This window comes from Apus apus, chromosome 6 (genome assembly GCF_020740795.1).
Source record: "Apus apus isolate bApuApu2 chromosome 6, bApuApu2.pri.cur, whole genome shotgun sequence".
In the NCBI taxonomy this organism is placed as follows: Eukaryota; Metazoa; Chordata; class Aves; order Apodiformes; family Apodidae; genus Apus; species Apus apus.
Window position 1 is genome coordinate 32,320,026 of NC_067287.1, and position 21,474 is coordinate 32,341,499.

At 38.7% G+C, this 21,474-nt stretch overlaps 1 protein-coding gene across 9 annotated transcripts in view; it reads right to left on the minus strand.

The window, feature by feature from the left end:
- PMS1 (PMS1 homolog 1, mismatch repair system component) overlaps positions 1–21,474 on the minus strand; it is a 47,194-nt gene that overhangs the window by 24,731 nt on the left and 989 nt on the right. For 8 of the 9 annotated variants that reach the window (XR_007889842.1, XR_007889841.1, XR_007889840.1 and 5 more), the window contains exons 2-6: positions 18,785–18,938; positions 14,619–14,801; positions 12,466–12,568; positions 10,661–10,824; positions 388–504 (exon numbers count right to left, since the gene is read on the minus strand). Coding sequence is in view for 6 of the 9 variants with exons in the window: in XM_051622951.1 (XP_051478911.1) it covers positions 388–504; positions 10,661–10,824; positions 12,466–12,568; positions 14,619–14,801; positions 18,785–18,916 (699 nt within the window). In the remaining 3 variants the exon portion in view is untranslated. Of the gene's footprint in view, positions 1–387; positions 505–10,660; positions 10,825–12,465; positions 12,569–13,148; positions 13,188–14,618; positions 14,802–18,784; positions 18,939–21,474 lie in introns of those variants that run through there. The other variant, XM_051622952.1, reaches the window with a different exon arrangement.

Here is a 21,474-nt window from a genome sequence, read left to right on the forward strand (position 1 = left end):
TACTCTTAAAACTATGAGGCTAAGAGGCTACATGGATGAGAATGATACAAATGCTTAGATATTAATCAGAGCACAACCTGCCTGAGGGCCAGGAATCCCAACTTAGACAGCTCTGAGCAATCAGCAATTCTGCATTTGTCATCACAACTGTTTTTACTGCCATTTGATCACTGCCACATGAGTCCTCACTAGATGATTCTTGGAGTGGATTTTCAATCACCAAACCAATTAATTTTTCAGAGAGGACAGTAATAGAATCAAATGCATTAATCAGATGTCAGTGGGGAAATATTATTCTCGTTCTCAAAGTCTCCTCTGTGAATATTGATTCAGGTCTCTTCATTGACAGGCTTTAAGTGGATTTGGGAGAAGGAAGTTTAAACTCACCTCAGGATCTTCACAGCAGTGTTGAAAAGGTACCATACTGCTCATAACGGCTGTTCCCAGAACTGACATACAGGCCGTTTTGTGATTTGACACCCTGGTCTTCTGCCAAATAACTGCCTGAAACAAATGGCACGGAGTCAAATTTTTGACATTATATTTGTTGAACTCAAGTCATGTCTATGAACATGTATATGCAACTGCACACATACTGTATATGTAACATTCTGTACTTTGACCCTCTTACATTCACAACTTTCAGTGTTAACCCACACGATATGGTCCAACTTTCTGGCATGTCATCTCATATTGTATTACTTATTCAGACTCATAGTGATTGGAAAATTAGGCAAAGCTTATATTTATGGATGCTACCTGGCTAATCTGGACTTCTGCACCTAAAACTTTTATTAAAAACTAATCAATCAAAATACTACTTCTCCTCTTAGATATATAGCAGCAGGCTATGTGTTTTTACCAACCACGTAAATTGAGGGTTTACGACATGTCTCTGGCATGGTGGTCAGCACTCAGAGGTGGGCACTGCAATGCTGATGGTACTCATGGTCAAGAGATAGGCCATTTTGGAAGGTAGGCCATTAGATGTTCATTCATAGCACTCATCTGGATACTCTAGGTCTATGACAAGCCTGCTATTTAGAAAGGAAAATGGTTTCTTAGGCAGTATTTATAAGAAAAGGATTTGTTTGTCTAATGAAAACTTTGTAAAAGTTAGAAGTATAAATGAGTATCTGTTCTCTTAGCTACATATCTTGCAACACTACTGCAAAGATGAATTAATACAGTAAGGCAGTATGAAATGCAACTTGCATCAGAACTTACCTATCAAATCCACTTAAATATACAGAAAATATTAGCTTCTTTGGAAGGTGAAATTTTGTCTCTCACTAATGTGAAGTCTGATATTAAAGAGTCACAAATTTAACTCTGCATCTGCTGACTTATTGCTGTGTATCATCAAAAAAATATTTTGCTTAGGTTGCTTTCTGCTTCTAAGCAACTGAGACTGCTAGATTCAGATCCACTTTATTTCTGTCACTGTTAGCTGACTGAGTGTATTTTGGTGTGCGACATTCAAACAGAAGTGGAAAAAAATGCAGCAAATTGCACTTTAAATCTGACTTTACAGTGCTGTTTAAAATGCATGTTTTAAATAGGTGCTAGGTGTCCCATAAATTCAAAATAAGTCCACAGTATTGGAGTACAGGATGTTATCCGAAAGCATGGTGAGTGAGCAAAGAATACATATACATCCATCTCAAGAAACGCAATACATAGCCTTAAAATTCCACCTGTCCAGTGGGATATTTGCTGGCCTTGAGGGGTGAATTCCACTGAAGAACATGGTGTTCCTGTAAAATGATATTCCCTTCCTACAGGACAGGTGGAATTGTAAAGCTTTGAGACTGTTAAGCCTAAAACTGTTCCTCAAATCTTTAATTTTCCATTTCCATGTGAACTCCGAGTTGTTCATGAAACAGGGCTTTTTAGTCCAGCCTGAATCCAACTCACCTCCTAGACACCAGCCTGACAGACCTTTGTACATGCCAGATCACAGCTCAGTCATCCTACAGTGAGCTCAAACCCCTCAAACATAAAGGACAGATCTTAGTGTGGAGGGCAGCGAATTCAGAAAGGGGAGAAGGAAAAATGAGCAAGCAGAGCCATGACCTGGGTGTCCACAGCTCTGGCAGGGAGAGTCCCCACCGTGCTTCAGCAGCAGGCAGCAGCAAAGGACAGCCTGGGGCTGCCCAAGGCATGCTGTCTCTCAGCCTCTCTCCTCTACACCTGCTGTAAATCTCCTCAACGACATTTTGGAGTGATGAAAGAATTTGTCCTCTTCTTTAGAGCTCGTCTTATAAAACATATCCTGTACTGCTTCTATTTTAAAACAGATTACTTAAAATGGAAACACACAGTGCCAAGCCATTTTTTCTTTACTGCATGTGTTTTAAATTAAATGCATGTGACCAAACTGAGAAAGACACTTGTTACATGACAAATATAAACATCATGCTGTTTATTTTAGGTTATACTAGTGTGATGCTGCAGGTACAGATATAAATCTTAGCTGCTGATTAATGCAAGGTTATTACACTGCTTGACCTGCTGAATGGCTGATACTCAGGACTGTTAAAAGATCACTTCAGTAAGGTGGTTCTGAGAAAGCTGTCAAAATGAGAACTTATTAAATACAAACTTGCTAAAAGTAGATACTGTTATTAAGTTCAGGGTCTGTTTTTTAACTAGTCATACATTTATCAGACACTAATATTCAGAACTACAGGCATAATTTTAAGAACTAGTTACCTCTGTAGGTTAAATTAAAGCCTGAATACTAAAAAGACTAGGCAACTCCTAAATTTCTGTACAACAAACACAGAATACACTGTGTGTTCATTTTTAATCCTGACTGCTCATTATGAAGCAACAGCACGGGAATAGCTGGTAGTTTAAAGAAAATTATGCTTCTTGACTCTCCAGATGTATCAACAGGTATTAATAAATCCACAAAGAAACAACACCTGTTCCTTTTCATTTATTTTAGAAAGTGCCCATTTCCATGAGGTTCCTGCAATACCCTACTTTTTTAACCTTGCTTATACCCTTTAGTTTAGCTAAAAATACACCCCCCACACCCCCCATATTTTTTTTTCTAGGTCATATAAAGCGGGTGTCCAGGATGAGCCAAGGAAGAATCTGACTCTAGCCAGTATGATGACACTGCAGAAACAGCCTACTCAAAGATATATTATTACATATGGCCCATCTTAGGCTTTGCTAGAGCTAGCCAAATATATCCCAGCTCCCTCCTTGTTTCATTGAGGGGGATTACATGATCTAGATCTTACAAAATGTCATAACGTATAAAATCTGCTGCACATACACAGAAGAAAAGCATACGTGTGTGCCTGTGTATGTTTCTCCACCTCTAGGACATATGCATGCATACTTTTGTGGAACTGACAACGTATATGCACATATGGAGCAAGCATTTCTGTTATTTCAGGATGCAGGCACATAGCACAGAAGAATTTCCTGAAAAATATATAAAGTATGGAGAAAGAGTATGCAACCTCTTCTCACTGGGGTCCTTGGTATACGGCACTGAGGAGTATAAGAGCTGCTCATTATTTGTGTCCTCAAAGACAACAAGGAAGGACCAAGAAAAAATGCAGTCACTCCTAGTCCTTAGCTATCCTTAATATTTTAGAACTTTTACAAGCAATCACAAAGATCTGCAATCACAGACAAAAGAAAAACCTTAATTAGAGCTGATGCTGTTGCTGACTGGGGCTACTTCAATGCAACTATGATGTTGCAAGTTAAAAAGATTCATCCCATTTACCCGATTACTGCTTAATGGCAGTAACTTAACTAAGTGGACTTTTGCTACCCAGAAACCACATACTTTGTTTTGTGAAAAATGTTGTTTTATTTATCCTGTAATACAGTTTGAGGATGTAAAAGTCTAGTAGACCAATAACTGTACATGAAATGTAGGTTGCTAATGACATGAATTAGCCCTTTAAAAGACAACTGCATTTCACAGTCTCTCTGATTTTGTTTTACATGCTTCAAAAATCCTGGCATCTAGGATCTCACTGCAGATAGTTAAAACTCTTTGGGCCAGTAAGTTCCTTAGGTCCTGAATTAAAACCTAGTAGTTTATTAGGATCCAACATAATGGAAAACATCCCTGCCTACCTGTTAAGGGAGTATAAAAACAGGAACAAAGCCAGGCAGCAATATCCAAAGTTTGAGTGGAGCCCAAGTGAAACAAAAAGACATCACCTTGTATGATGTGTATAATCTTCTGCTTGTGACACAGGCACCTAGCTGCAAGGGTTGGTAGGTTCTCTGCAGTGGAAGAAAGCCTATCAGCTAAGATCAAGATAAAACCTTAACCATATTCTTTAAAATCCCAGCCTTGAAAAGCATTGCTGTTGTTTCTCTGCTCCACCCCATAACTGGTGTTTGTGTGTTTTTAGCTTGTTTAGAACAAGTTTTAAAACTCGTTTTAAAACTGCCGGTAAGTTATCTTACTAAAAGAGGGCTCCTGCACAATCTTCTCTTGAAAACAAACAGAAATCACAGCAGTTTTTTGACTTAAAGAAAAATAATGCAACTGTACATAATCCTAATTATTCTGCCTCTGTATTTTATACTTGCCCCCGAGGAATCAGTTGTCCCATCCACTTCATAAGTGATGGTGGGACACCTACCAGTGGAGGTAGAGAAACTGAAGGCCCTCTTTTTCCCCTCATCAGATGCACCTGACGTACTTGTCTATCCCAGGGGCATCAGACATCACAGCTATCAAGGGGATTTGTTGAAAGACAGTAATGTTCCACAGCACTGTTCATTCTACAAATTCTGATTTATTTCTTGCTCATATTTCCCATTTGCAATACAAGAGCACCCTCTCAGTGAAAAGGCTTCTTTCAGCATCACACAGTGGAAAAGTGCTTGTATTTGGGGAGCTGGAAGTTTAAGTTTGGAGAGGAGCTGAGCTATTACCAGGAGCCAAGGATGTTAATCTGGTAACACAGGTCTTCAGAGCCTTTTAAGAATTACAAAGACTACAGACAGTTGTAAGTTTTTTGGCTGCTTTAACCACACAAGTTCAGCGGTGGGTGTCTAGAGAAATTCTACTTGCATAGCAGAAGGAAAAAAAAGATAAGCAAACCCTCCTAAACAATCAAACTACTGTAAAAAAATCAGTTCCTAAACTGTCATTCAGAGGATGTATATCATCACAGTGAATTCCATTTAAGTAAAGGGAGGTTTAAAAGCTTTTTGTAAAACAATGGTTAAGAAAAACAACATACCTAACTGTGACAAAGTACATTGGTAAGGAAGAGGGAAAACTCCCAGGTGGCTTTGGAAACAAATATTTTTCTGTTAACTTTTAAGTGTACAAAGTGAGTGTGAAAGTCTTGTGAGAGCTAAAGGCACATCTCAGATTCTGCAACATGTTCTGCATATGTGAAACAGTAATTGTTTTGAGATTTCAGACATACACTGTGCTGTCATTTGAAAAAAGTGATGGATGAGAAACTGAAAACCTTGAGGAATTAGTAATAGGATATAAAGCATTTCACCTCTAGGTCACCAGTTCAAATTCAACCAGGTTGGTAGTGACCAAAAGTAGTTACCATCTGGCAGCTGTTCTCTGGCTGATGTAAATTGAGTTGAGGGTCTCAGCGCATTTCCTAGTGGACAGGTGTCCTCAGCACAAAAAACCCACCATAATTAACTCTCTGTTTGGCTTTCTCAGCAGAGCTACTGAACAACAAATGGAAGACTGAGCTAAACTGCAGGTCAGCATGAAAGCATGTTGGCTGCAGAGCACTGCAGATTCTTAATCATAATTCCTCTTTATATTTTAAGACACAGATTAGGGAGGGACTTAATTTATCATCATTATATTAAACAGAGCTTATATACTGCTGTTTCTGCTCACTGCAAATTTCTTTTCAGTGTGCAGCTACAGCAGAGTTTTGAAGCAAAATCAATGAATGCAAAGTACAACTCCATTATTAAAAATGGTAAATTTACCCTAAGGCACTTACTCATCTCAAAAACCACTTACTACAGAGACTCGGATACAGAAAACAAACTGGGTTTGGACTAATGGATACAGACTGCAGGTTGAGATTACCCAACTTTGGAAATAAGAGGAGACTTACTGTAAAGAAAAAATAAAACAAAGGTGGCACCCTTTAGGGCAACACCAACCACAACAGGGACTGGGGAATAATATAATCCACAATTATAATAATAGCTTTTAAATAGACCTCTTGCATCCAGAAGTTCTGAACTATGTCTCCCTCAAGAAACAAAAAAAACATAGCTCCAGGCAGAACCCTGTGTGACCAAGGATTCAAAATGTTACACATGAAAACCACTGGAAAAAAGATATTCCCTTATGCAGATTTTTTCTAAACAGCAGCTGGAAAATTTATTCAGTCTACTCAGGACCCACCTGTGCCTTACACAAGACATGGAACCAGTTGTGTATAGTATGACCTGCTGATAGGCACCATCTAAACCACCTGTTACATAATTTGTTCAGCCCTATTACATTTGAAATTGCTGAGACAGGTATAGTTACTGAGCGTCCTCTCTCATTTCACCATTTGTGGAATAAAGGTAGCTAGAACAGAATTTAAGTATTCCATACCATCAGCCTTTCAACACACAAAGGCATTTCTTGAACATCAGTGGCTTGTAAGACTGAGTCAAGGGCTACTGTTGTTAAACACTGAAGAGTGAAAACTGTTGTTCCAGGGCAGACCCCCTGCCCCATCTCAGGTAAAATACACCTAGGGTTCATAGGTGGCTAGAACACAGCATTTTGGGTTGAAGAGTTTGATGCAGTTAAAGTGGTAGCTGACTTTGGTATGTTCTTAGCACGCCTTCTGATAATGTTAACTTTAAATAAACCTGCTGAATACTCATGTAAATTATTTCCATTTGGCTGTCTCATTATTCAATATGCTTTCAAGGAACACGGTGATGAAAGAAGAAAAATACCTCTTTCTAACATAACCATACTGGCAAGAGGATCAACATTATCAGTATTCAAAGAATGTGTTGGCAGAATAAACCTTCATAAAAAGAAGGAGCACTAGCTAATCCAAGTTGTCAAAATAGCAATAGTACTTCAAAGGTTGCTCTGCAAAGTGATTCATTACTTATTGCTAAAGCAAACAAAACATTCTGGGCAGAAAGAGAAATTGAGTATTTCCCATCTCAGAAATCTACCGACAGAGTGACACAATAAATGAACCTAAGGATGACTGATAAAAGGACAGCTATTTTCTTACTTACTAGAAAACAACCCAAAGGCAGGAAGAGCATTGTGGTTCTTCACAGAAAAAAAGTCAGATCCTTAATGGTAATATTTTCATCTGAACTAACACAAATATGATATGTGGCACAGCAGGAAGAAAAATATCTGGAAATTTCTTTGTGAAGCACAAGGCTTAATATGATTAAAAAAACCCACATGGTGGAAATAAGATGTGCAATGTATTGTTCATCCTAAAAAATATATATACACTCCACAGTTCAGTACGATGCCTGCCTTTAAAAAATAAGTTCCTGCTAGAACCAATTAGGTAACCATTTCCAAACCCCTGACCTCAGACTTTTTATGTCAGTTTCAGCCTCATTATATCCTTTCTCCATAAAGCCAAAGCTATCCTTTCTTCCATTCTCCTTTCATTTCTCACAAAACACAGGGCTTTAAGTAATGATTTTTTTTTTTTTTTAAATCTACTGATTTTGTCAGTTATTTTCAAAATTCCTTTGAAATACACTGTGTATACTTTCTATGCACCTTGCCTTATCTCCTGAAATACCTCATCTCTTGTACCTTCTTGCTCTTGTAAGCCTCAGAAACTGCAATAGAACACCTCAGGAGTAATAAGATCAACAGAAAGTATTGGCTCAGCCTCAAGAATTTAAGATTCTAGGAGAGCTCCTCTGAATACTTAGCATATGCAAGTTTTAAAAATTAATATATCATCTGCGAGCTCCATGAAAAATACAGCCATTCTGAAAAGTTCAGTCTCTCCTACTACATGTCAAACAGAAATCCAACAGCCACCACAAAAAAACAAAACAAAAAAACAAACAAAAAAACCCAAACAAACAACAAACAAACAAAAAACCCACAAAAAAACAACAACAACAACACAAAAACCAGACAACCCTATTGAGTAGAGTATTATTCTAACACAGATATACTACAGTATCACTATAGGAAAAACATCTTCTGATCTGAATTAATAACTTTAATGACAACAATACTTAGCCTCTGAAGGGAAAATAACTAATGAATATTCACGCTTTGTGGTATTATGGTAAAGCAGACACACACAGACCTGTTGAAAGGTGTTAAGCATTGGAATTTCAGAATTTATTAAAAGGTATGATGCAATGGGTTATTCTTACTTTCCCTGCAATGACAACAGCAGTAGAAACAGGATTCTGCACTCCAAGCTCTTTTTCAACTTTTTTACACTATTTAAAAGCATTCACATATGCACAGGAAAACTACACTTATTATACCATTTCATTAGCCTTTGATTTTCCCAACTCAGCAACAGCTACTGAGCGACCTCTTGTGCTGAAACATGTCTGAGCAGCTCCTTTCTTTTTTTTTTCTCTAAAATAATTAAATTAACATAAGGCCAGCACTGCAAAATGTGGAAGCCATCCCTGTCATTAAAATGAATATATACTGCCTGCAGATAGCATTTAATTTTTACTGATGTGTTTCACCCACTCCAATTGTTTACTGAGGAATTTACCTCTGAAGCTAACATGAGAGGTAGTCAAAACCAACGTGCAACGGTTGCCGTCATGCTGCTCTCCATATCAATTTTGCAATAAGTATTGTGAAAAAGACATGTGATCAATGCCTTGCACATTATTGCCCTTGTATTAAAATAAACTTACGAAGAAAAAAAGATAGTCTAATCAAAGAGGATGAAATAAAAATACCATTAAAAAAAAATCTGCAACTTGTCAGCAGCAGTGAAATTCTCATTCCCCTTCTCCTCATTCCACTTTCCCCCCAAATCACAGCTGTCTTATTGAGAAGTCACATTCCCATGCACCTCTGCCAGCACCCAGAGGCATCAACATGACTTTCCAAACAGACTAGAAAAGCTCATGCAAACTCTGTAAGCAACCATGCAATAGATGTCTACTTCAGAAAGGTCAACTGAGCAACCATCTTCCACAGTAAATAACATGTTTCCCAATGCAGTAGATCAAACTTAAGATCTGTAATAGATGATAACAAGCTACAGTTGCCACAGAGGGGAAAAAAAGATCTACAGAAAGTACAGGCAACAAACAGTACTTGCATTGGTCAATAAAGATAAATAAAACCTCCTGCTTAACCACAGAAAAATTATACCACACCTATCAGAGAGGTCAAAAACCAAACCACCAATAGAAGATGAAACTAGTTTTATTAATCAATATTTAAGACCAAGACTGTGAAAGCACTGTTAGATGTGCCAGGAACCTTAATACAAACTAAGGAGAGATCTCTGGTTTCAAATTTTCTGTAGTGTCAACGAAGTAAGACTTAAAAGTAGTTATGCTTACTCAGCTTTGGAATACTTGCTCCTCAGCCACAAGGCAGGCTTTTGTTTTACACAAGATCTACACTTTGATATTTAGGAACTCATGAATAAATATAATCAGAGCATGCTACACAACTGGGATGGGCAATCTGTTGTCTTCTCAGAAAGCACAATGTCATTTGCCATTCCCCCCAAAACGGAACTGAAGTCTGAATGTTTGCTTGATTGAGTAACTGATCAAAACTGCCCAAGGAACAGGCAGAATAGCAAGATCAACAAACAGAAATGGTTTTTAACAGTAAAATAATTGCTGAGGGATCTGGCCACGAGATGTCACTCTCTACTTTGTGCCAACTTTTTAGCCTAGCTTTCCTCACAGAGGTGCTAAAAATAGTACAGCCAATAAAATTAGCCATGTTAAATTGGGGCCAGGTAAAGGAGGACTGCTCAATGAGTCATTTCTGTAGCTGTGCTGTAAAATTATTGCTCAGTAAGCTATGAAGTCAAGTAGACTCCAAGCAGCCTCTGAATCTGTTCCAAGTCCAAACAAAGCACAAATAGCTCAACTAAAGCCTGTTTGTTACATTACCATTGCTTACACCAATGTAGCAAATTGGTTTGTCTTTTTAAATAGAATCATCATGATGCATTGAGCTGTTATGAATCAGAACACAGCAAGTTACCTGAATGTGCTGGAGTGTCTACCCAGAGAGACAGCATAACCAAATGAGTTCTGAGAGTTTTTTTCAGTTGGTTTAGGTTAACACTTGGTTAGGCCCTGTAGCCTAACAAGGTCTCACTGTTTTGCACTGCAGACCACCACCACCATCTTTACTAACCACTAGCATGCAAAATAATTCTTATACCGCTAGCATGTAGAATAATTTTTATACTTCATGTATCTAACCAGGCATCTGTTGGAACAGACCAAGAAGCAGATCCGAACCAGAGTTTTAGAAATTTAGCATCAAAATCCATAACCATTATAAATACACATATATGAAGTGAAGAAGAAATCAAAGTTCAAAACAAATCTAAGGTGAAAGAAAATTCCTAGGAATTAATAATTTTACGTAAGTATTAGATGAACTGCATAAATCAATGAGAAACTGATCTTTAAGATAGCTGACAGAAAAAGTCATTACCTTATTATGTGATAAGGTTATCCTCAGCTCTGGTTTTATGATACCATATGCTATCAGAAGATCTTGGATTTTTTTCAGTTCTTCCTTACATTTTTTATTTGCTGAGTAAAACTGCTTTCTTACAGGAAGATTCTTAAACAAATTCAAGACTGTTACTGTAGTACCTGCAAGCAGGTGACAAAAAACAAGTAGAAATGACACTGAAAGCATACCATTGACTGGATATTGAGATAACTTCATTGTCACTTTAAGAGATCTGTCTGTTTGCAGCCGTACACAAAATAAACCCTAGTAACCCTTAATTAGATTATATTAGCATGAGAAGAAATTGACAAAATTAGCAGTCAACTTCCCCAAAAAAGTACCTCTAGAGCCCAAGAGCCACAATTCCCCTTTTTTATTTAATGATTGCAGCATTAAGTTTTCTTTTGTACACACTGACAATAGCAAGAATTAGCACTGAATAAAACTGGAGACTCTTTCAGAGTGTATTAAATTAACTTCTATTAGTAAAATGGTTAACAGACTAGGATCTAATTAGACATATCTGGAGACAAAGGAACACTGAGCTCCATAAGGCCCTCCACAAGCATTTGCTTTAGGATAATACCTGAAGAACCAGAAACCTCTGTTCAAGACACAGTACACAGTAAGAGGAGGAATATGTATCTACACAATCACATAAATTCCTAGCCCATAAGGATATTGCAAAGTATAAAATATATGTCACAGAATTCAGTCAATCATTCAATAGTTTTCCTAAAAGACAAGGAAACACAACCCACAGGCTTTCCAGCCATGGAAAATACTACAGGTGAAATCTTAAAAAGAATCCCTGGTTAAAATTAGTTAAAATTAAGAGTTCTCAGCTTTAACTCTTTCGTCAGCATTTGCCCATTGACAAGCCCTTGGCAGCTTCTGGCTTAATGGCTCCCTGCAGCCAGTCAGTGCTGAGGAGGAAGGGAGCCAGGTGATAGCAGCTCCCCATGGTGCACAAGTGCTGCAGCCAGCTTGGGGGCAGCTTGTGGGCACCGTATCGATAAGCAGTTGCCACAGCTCAACTGGGAAAAGTTGGATTTTATGGAAGAGCTGCAACTGCTTCCTCAGAAGCACACCCTCATTATGAGAAACAAGCACATCACTTTTCTTTTGAGAATACACACCAGTTGGAGTGTGAATGCCGGAACACGGTCCTCACTGAGCTACAATTAGCTGACCAGAGCACAGAGTACATGCTACCCCAAACCTACACCAACTCTGAACCACCATGGCTCGACTCTGAGGTGAGGTCAACCTTTAATCTTCCACACAAACACACTACAAGGGGGACACATCCATCCTGCAGGTCAGAACAAACTGTGACTGCCTCACCCAATAGCCGTGTTGCTTCCAGCAATTCCTTTGTATAGCAGCAGGGCAACTCCTCCCGCTTTAACTGAGGATTTTGCTACCTACAGAAACACTACTTGGGTCTTGAACAAATCTTTCATATACTTATATAGAAAGTCTGCCTGGACCTGGGGCATTGAATTTTTATAGCCTGTATTTCTGCTGTCAGCTTGAAGAGGTGAGTCAGAGAAGAAAAAACTAGTTTATAATTACTATCTAGGGCAACATCCAAGACTTATTATTTCTTATGGTAACAACACATTCTCAGTTGACAGACGTAAGGCAAGAAATATTTACAGCTGCAGAGAGTTCAAACTCAGCCTTCAGGTACAGAACAGGTATTTCAACATCAAATAGAGCCTCAGAGAAACATAAAATACTTCTGTCAGTGCAACACAAGAACAATTATATCCTACCTTGCCAAAGAGGGGAAGGCTTTTTAGAAGCTATATGCCCATTGCTATCCAAAGTATACTGAATGCTGAAATCATCATCAGGTGTCTTTGTTGTGATCAAAACCTGAAAAATGTGATTTAGAAAAAAAAAAAATGTTAGTCAAGGATTCACAAAGTTCAGCATGAGCTTAGATAAGCTTTGCTGCCACTCTTACCACTGCGTTATTTTAGTCACCTCAAGTACCTTTAATTAGTTTAGAAAAACTTTTCTACAAGTGCTTCTTACAGAAACATTCTGCATTACTAATAATTTCCCCTCAGTTTAACAAAAAGCCATGCACTTCTATCACACTAATACACCAAGCACAGCAATGCTGATTGCCTACCACACCACACTCATATTGCCTGTTTGAACAAAGGTTACACAAACAACTAAATCAAACGATAATTTTCATCCCCTGGGAGAGAAGGCAAATTAATGTGAAATTCCACAAATATAATAACTATTATCAAACAAACAGTATATTATCTTTGCACACCCAAACTTATCTAGCAATCAGCAGTAGCATGTTTTGTAAGGTATTAAGGTGATACACAGCTCAGCTTTAGCAAGACCAGTAATGCACCAGAAGTTCAATAAAACTACAATTCCCTGAGTTTAGGTATCAACATTTTGAAAAACAGAACCACTCTTTTTCAACCACCTGAAAGGCATAAAGTTTATCACACATACAGAGCTTCAGGATATTTTGGTTTATTTTAGTGTCCCATATGAATAATTCAGAGTTCAGCCATGCCTCTGGAGAAAAAAAAACAACAGTAGTTGATTAATTGGAAATTACAGTATTAGAGACCTACTTAAAGGCCAATACTAAAGTACCTCTTAGCTGAAACTTCAGGGGGCAATCTGGGTAGGCAGAATGCAATTAATGCCAGGAGTGCTTAATTAACATAATTACTGATCCAAAGATTAAAGTAATACCTATTAAAGTACTTACTATACTCAGACCACCTCCCCTCTCTTACGAAAGGCTCCACAGAGCTCATTAAAAGCTCAGAACAGATGGCACCCTGCTCTGACAACTCACAGAAGTGAGAAATAACTTAGCTCTGTCATTATCTGTCAAAACACCGACACGTTTGAAAGTATCTTTGGAAATCTCCAACCAAACACAGCACCAACCCCTGCTTAGTGCAATGTGAATGTAGCCCAAGGTAGCACAGAGTAGAGCTGTAACACCTCTCCTGACCTCAACAGTTGATGGTTCCAATCAGACACAGACACCAGTATCTTCTTGCAGGATCTAATGCTTGGCAGACTTAGAAAGAAGAATCCAAGACTTGACCTTTGCACAGCATGAATACAGAAAGGCAGAACACAATGGAACAGGCAGATGCTCTGCCCTGATCTGCCCACTTTTCAGCCGGTTTTGAACCAACTTACTTAGTTTCAGTCAACAAGTTAATCCTAAATATCAGTACACTGTCAGTCCCCATAACACAAACACATGGATCGGATTCAGGCAGGCCAGGGAGCAGGTTCCTGTTTACTCATATGGACAACAAAGTTTGTGCAATTGCAGTTATATACCTGTCAAGGAGCAATATGGTGCCCAGCAAGATGCCATGATTGCTGATCACCTAGATAACACCAAGGTAGAAATCATTACTAGAACAGTAGCTATGTGAGACATCAGTTCCCTGAAACAGGATCTCCTGGCCACCATCTGCCATTCCTCATTTTGGTTTACCCTAATTCAATTAGCAAACTCAGCCATACTCTTTGACATTATATTTGCTGATAACACTAGACAGGATAAGTCAGTGTCCTCAGGAATCACTCTCTATACCCTGATACAAAATAAAACACTAAGCAATGTGTCTTGGACCTATTCTGACTGAGGAAAAGAAATCAAGCACTCCTGTGACCAGTATGACAGAAAGGAAGGACACAAACCAAGAGATCCACACTGTTCCCTAAGCATTTGACATGACTTCTGGGAAGTGGAGGAAAGATAGCATACACAAGCCAAACTGTTCAGGAAACCTAACCCTGGCATGCTGCTGGAACAATTTAAAGTCTTTGCACCGATATTCCAATAACATTTTCAGAAAGACTTAAAAAGAATAAATCACAACACAAAAGACTAGATACATTTATACCAACTGCTCACCTCTGATATGCAGCAAATTGATGACAAAGCCTCCCCACGGAAACCATACGTTGTCAAACTGTCAAGGTCCTCAGAAGAGCTTATTTTTGAGGTGTAGTGTTTAATTGCCATAACTGGAACATCAACAGCCTTGATGCCATCACCATTGTCTCTTACTTCTATTTTGTTAAACCCATAATTCTCCTAGAAAAGAACAAACCAAAGTAACACTAAACCAGTCAAAATAACTAAGATACAAGTCTGAAGCAGCTAGGGTGACAGCCTCTAGTAATCCAGATAGAAATGGGAGTTTGGTTTTTTGGAGAAACTGTGCATCTACTAAATGTTCGGTTAAAAAAAAATTAAAAAAACATGTTAGGACAGTAGTGATGGTTTCTCTTGGTTTCACTATGAACAATGCAATTCACACCCTGTGGTATGAGTATATTACATAATGCAAATACAGTAGATTGAAACAGGAATTAAGTAATATTTTTTTTAAACTATGATGAAATTTGAAAAACCTAAGCACAGAAAAAGACCTATAGCTGGAAAGCTAAATACTTTTCACCCCTCTTACTTGTTTGGTGTAGTATTTTTCAAATCTCCCTAAATGCAGCCCTACATCCCCTAAAGTCAGTGGACTCTCACTGAGAGTTGTTTTCAGTGTCACCCTTTATGTGATTTCACTACTGCAGAGATTTTCCAGTCTCTGTATTGTCTCTTAATGTACAAAAACTGCAATTCTAAAGGTGGCAGGACATAAGTGGGGAGAAGACAGAAATAAGAAAGCCTGTCAAGGGGTACAACACTTTCTAGAAAGCAGTAAAGGTTCTTATAGGCTCTTTTAAACACCTTTCAAGGAAGCAACCTTCAGTCTCTGTGATTTACCTTTACATTTATACAATACATATTTTACTGAATTCTGATTTAAATGTTATTTCAATAAACACCAGCATAAACAGGGTAAAATTCTGAAAACCCAGATAATTAGTACAGCTAAATGAAACATGGAACGCAGGTTATATAACATCTCAAACAGATTTACCAAAGAAATGCTACCTTATAATCCGCACATGTAAATCACACCCAAAAAAATAATCACAGGCCAGAAGAAGAAAGTATTTAGAGCTGCAGGATCACTAACTAAACTTCTTTCACAGAACCACACCTGGCTCTTTGACAAGACATACAGAAAAATGTGCTGTAGTGTGTAATACATCTAGGTGACCTTAAAATTGGCTTTGCTTAGACAGAGTGTCTTGATTGAGTGGCTGACACCACTGATGCTGTTCAGAGCACATGATGGCTGCTCACAGAAAGCTGACTGATTTAACAGAACTAACTTTGTTGTCCCTTCTAGGCATATGTGTCTTCTAGGCATATACTGAAGACAGTTATAAAAAAAATACACTGTGCTCCCATGGTTATTTCTCTAAGTAAAAAAATAACGTAATTAAAGACAAAAGGAAGGTATCTACATATATTATCTGTGTTCACACAATCTACATTAGGAAACATCAAAAACCTCTGAGATAGGCACAGAACTATATATATTCAGTTAACACAACAGAAACATGGGTACACTTGGCTTTCTGTATTAATGAATCATGCTAAAGCTATCTTAAGGTGAAAAGCAATGCTTTTGCTAATATTTGAGTCAACCTCCTACTGAGAAGCAGCAATACACCTCACCTGAACACAGAAACACATAAGGAGATAGAAAAAAACCTTCTACCCTGCTGCTGTATGCACTAACGAAGGGCTGGAGCATTTTACAATGAACCCTTATATTCCATTCTAATTTTTACCTTCAGGCCACTTAACTGCTCAGGAAAAGTGAGATTACCTTCTTCTACTTGAATAAAAATTAATAAATAACTATTTCTTCTCTAGTATTATTCATTTTTACTTGCACATGTTTTACTTAAAATATTACAATGCATACTTTAACCTGAAGCCAGGACATTACATCAAGAATAAAAATAATTCTACACATGCTTAATGCACAGCCATGCTACAGAGGCAGTTGACCCTGCTGGTAACAAGGCAAGCTCTACCATGTTCCTATTTTTCAAAACAACGAAGCTGAGGTTCAAATTAATCACTAGATACCACTCGACACCTTGCAGAAAGGCTACAGTTGCATTTCTAATCAACTAACTGGCTTTTAATTTTAATTAAATAACATCACATTATAGAAAACTACAATATAAGCTGATGTTTTTCCCTGTATTGTATAAAAGCTAGTAGATATACAGCACAAGGGTGCTCAATAACATCACCTCCTGGAGTCTGGTCAACCAGAGAGTTAACAGGAATAAAACAATAGCCAAAGCTTCCCACTGCAACTGACCACTACCACACTTTCTACCTGAGAACCACTCCACCTGCTGGTTAACTCCTGACTGTCTCCAAAAAGCCCATTCCTGTCTTTCTTCAGGCAAATTGGGTAATAAATCTGAATGAATCAGCCAGCCTTCCTAATCCAGCTGGAAAAAGTTAAAACAATGAAAATGCCACAAGCCTCAAGCAAACACCATCAGGCTGTAAAATGAAATTTCAAAGTTTCCATTCTCTATTATACTTTGGAACTCAAGAGTTAATGTGGTTGTTGAACTCTCTTAAGTGGTTGACCTTATTTATGCCACACAATAGTATTCTTTTATACAAATATTCTTATCACAAAAAAAATCTCAGAAGAATCCATTGTTTTGCAGTCCTACTATGTACAGCTGTGCAAAGCACAAGTTTTCTCTTACTCACATAGTAACAATTAGCAAATCTCATCTACTTACTGACAACCTCCATAAAGCCAGGCTGGTTGGTTTGCTTGTTTTAGAAATACAGCAATCTGGACTGAACTGACAAAGTATTTAACAGTAGTGCAGGTGACTCATGCACTGAAAATGGCTGAAAATACTATTTTTAATTGATTTGGGAAACCAACACTGATGAGAGGACTTTCTTGTCTGCCTACCTGTATGGCTCTATACTGGCACTCCAGAAAAGCAGACAAGGTTTGCTCAAATAATTTTTGAAGGTTCCAATATCTTCTGTTGACTTCCTGCAGTTATTGATTAGCTCCCAGGATCTGATTGCAATACCCTTGCCCCAGGGCTGTGCACACACTACTCATTTTGGAGTTATTCATGAAGCAAGATAAGACACAGTCTAAATACTGAGAAGATAAGAGGCCATCACAGATCTGTCATGAAGACAAAAGTATCTTCAGCTCATGTAAGGCAAATAACAAATAAGTATGTTCCTTGGCATCTGCAAGCACCTGCAGACTCAGATGGAAAGCACTTGAGACTCATTTAAAAAAAAAAGCCAACAGTGACATGGAAAAACAAACAAGCAGAAATTTAATTGCCATCCTAATTAAAAGCACGTGTCTAATGCTTAATTCAATAATAGCTTATACATTCACTGTATAAGAAAACTGGATGTAATTCTGGACAAGTCCATTTATATAGATGCTAACAATACACTTTCTTACTAAGTATGAGATAAAGTACTGCAAAGCCAGGAAAACTCATGGAAGCAAGAGAAGCTGATCAGTTAGACATTTTATCCAATTAGGGGGAAAAAAGCACAAATTTCCTACTCTAACCAGTATTTTACTTTTTTTCAGAAATTATCCTTGAGTGTTATGCCAACTTTTTTTTTAAATCTGATAAACATGAAATGCTAGAACTAGCCAGAGATCATCATGCTGATGAGGGATCACGTGGCAATTTGTGTTACCAAAACATCTAACATGGCTATCAACAGCTTCTTCCATTGCTTCCATTTTCACCTACTTGATAATGTTTTGTAATGAAAATTAAACATGCCAGTCTAGCAGTGAAATGAAGTCCAACATCTTTTAAAACAAGCTATTAGCCAGAATAATTTTTAAGTAGGAAAACAAGTATTAAAGAAGCTGACAGGTTTTCCTCAAGATTACACTCAAGAGCACATATATGATTTGCTGTTTCAGTGAGTCTTCAAAAATGCTAAGGGAAACTGATTTTGGACCATTTTTATTTGAGGTTAAAATATATAGATGTATAAACACTTACTACCCTTCTATTCCCAAAGCTGCAGTAGCCTAAAAAATACACCTGCAGTAAAACAACTTTTCTAGCATCTTAACTTTACATCCAATTCTTTACAAGAGTCAAAAAAAAAAGAGGACTTACCAGTTTAATATCAACATTTGTGGCACCGGCATCCAAGGAATTTTCTATCAGCTCCTTCACCACACTGACAACTGATGTAATCACCTGAGAACTTGAAAGGAGACGAACTGTTTCTGCTGGCAGTTGTTTCATACTGGAGTAAGATGCAGAGAAGCTGCATAGAAAGAAAACAGAAAAAAGAATGTAAAAAGCAAGTTACAAAGTTACATTTCTAAGTAATTGTTTTACAGCAGGTACAGGTGGTTGTGATCTTGCAATTACAACTGACTAGACAGATCACTCCTCAGCATCAAGTCTAATTCCAGCATTGATGCAAAAAAACCCAAACAAAACCAACAGAGCTTTTTAAACTTTCAGTATTTTTTCCCCTACAAATTCCTTGCATCTTTTTTTCCCCCCCTACATTTAAAATTTTTGAGCTCAGCACTGCTGTGTTGTGTGTATGATTCCCATTACCTAAAAATTCATGGAATCAATATGAACTGAAGGTAACTGTTTGGGACTTGGGAAAGAAGTGAGGAAGAAGCAAAGGTGCTGAGTCAAAAGTCGTATCCAGTGGTAATGTGATCTACTGGCAATAATGAAAGACAAAAACACTTCTGAATTACAACCTTGCTCTACTTACCTGACTTCCCATGAGCCCTCACACAGGTCAGTTTATTTCTCTGTCTCTTGGAAATGGATATTATAATCTAGTGGAATTTTTATTTTTTTTACCTCACTGATAACACAAAGAATTACAAAATTCTTGCTGCATTATGAAGACACTTTACCATGAGGAGACTGTAAGTGGACCTTGCATGCAGTTCTGATTAAGTACCCAAGCAGAAACAATTAGCCAAGCTCCAGGAAAAATCTTTGTTGATCCTTGTAGCCTGACACAGGACTCAACTACAGGTTTCCATGCATATGAGAAACAGTGGTTTGCACCTGAAGAATGGTTCAGACTTGGGCTGCTCTCTGTCCTACAAGGAAGGCTTCTTTCCTGTGCAGCAGCAGTCTTTATTGGGTTATGTTATATAATGTTATTGATGTTGAAAGGCAAATAATCGCTGGCAGTCCCAGTTGCCCCATCAGTTCAGTCCAAGCTATCTGCTGGAGAACACAGAGCACATGCCCAGAACCTGTCCTAAGGATATGAGCACATGTGGAGGAATGGAGCAAACCCAGATTTGCTCCTGACAGATTCAGGACACAGCAATGGACTGCAGCCAACACCCCAGAGCACCACTCTCCTGCACAGTACATGCAGTGATAATTACAGGACCTTCCTCTGTCTTGATACCCTTCTAAAGACTGCCACTCTTGAAACATAAAAGACTAAGAAAACAAGAGGGTTACTTGGGGGGGAAAGTATAGTATTTTGAACAGGAAGCAGAATTAAAATTTCTGAAAGCAATTACAGAGAGGTTTCCTCTTAACACCTTTATTTACATTCCAAAGGCAGTTTTTGCCTTTTAGATGTGGCAAAATGATCGGACAAATCAGTTTTCCAACAAACAAACTGGAAAAGAGGAGCACAGACAGATGCATGTTGTTGAAGACAGACCAGTATTGCTCATGTACATGCATTGATAGGATCACAGAATGGTTTGGGTTGGAAGTGACCTTAAAGATCACCCAGTCCAGCCCCCCTGACGTGGGCAGGGACACCTTCCACTAGACCAGGTTGCTCAAACCCCATCCAACCTGGCCTTGAACACTTCCAGGAAAGGGACATCCACAGCTTCCCTGGGCAACCTGCGCCAGTGTCTCAGCACCCTCACAGGAAAGAATTTCTTCCCAATACCTTGTCTAAATCTCCCCTCTTTCAGTTTTAAACCATTCCCACTCATTCTATTGCTACAAGCCCTTAAAAAAGTCCCTCCCCAACTTTCTTGTAGGCCCTCTTCAGGTACTGGAAGGCTGTTGAGGTCTCCCTAGAGCGTTCTCTTCTCCAACCCCAACCTTCTCAGGCTGTGTTCACAAGGGAGGTGCTCTAGCCTTCTGATGATCTTTGTGGCCTTCTTCTGGACCCATTTCAACAGCTCCATGTCCTTCTTTTGAGGACTCCAGAGCTGGCTGCAGTACTGCAGGTGGGGTCTCTGAAGAGTGGAGTAGAGAGGGAGAATCACTGCCCTTGACCTGATGGTCACGCTTGATGTAGCCCAGGACACAGCTGGCTTTCTGGGCTGCAAGTGCACATTGCTGGCTCATGCTGAGCTTCTCATCAACAAACACCTTCGAGTCCCTCTCTTCAAGGCTGCTGTCAATCCATTCTCCACCCAGCCTGCATTCAGAGAGGCAGGTTTCCTCATGCACTCATGCATTACACAGGACTCCTGTGTCAGTGCTTCATGAGTGGTCGATGACAAGTGCCAGACTGGAGCTGTATATCTTTATCAAAAGACACTGACTAAGACAAGGGAGGGTCTTAAAAAAACCAAACCCTTGCAGATCCCAAAGACAAATTTTCTACCAGGTCCTAATGCAGTCAATTTGGGAGAGGAAGCAGCCCCCATGTGCTTTTCCCTTCCCTGGACTCAAACCACCCCAGGCTGGGCTGCCACTGCTCCCTGGATCACAGAGAGAGGATGCCAGGCTGGCCACATCACAGGGGCACCTGCTGGGAGAAGGTAGGATGAATCTCTGGTACCTGTTGCCTATGGAAGGAAATACAACCAACTCCCAATTACTTTAAGTTAAAATAC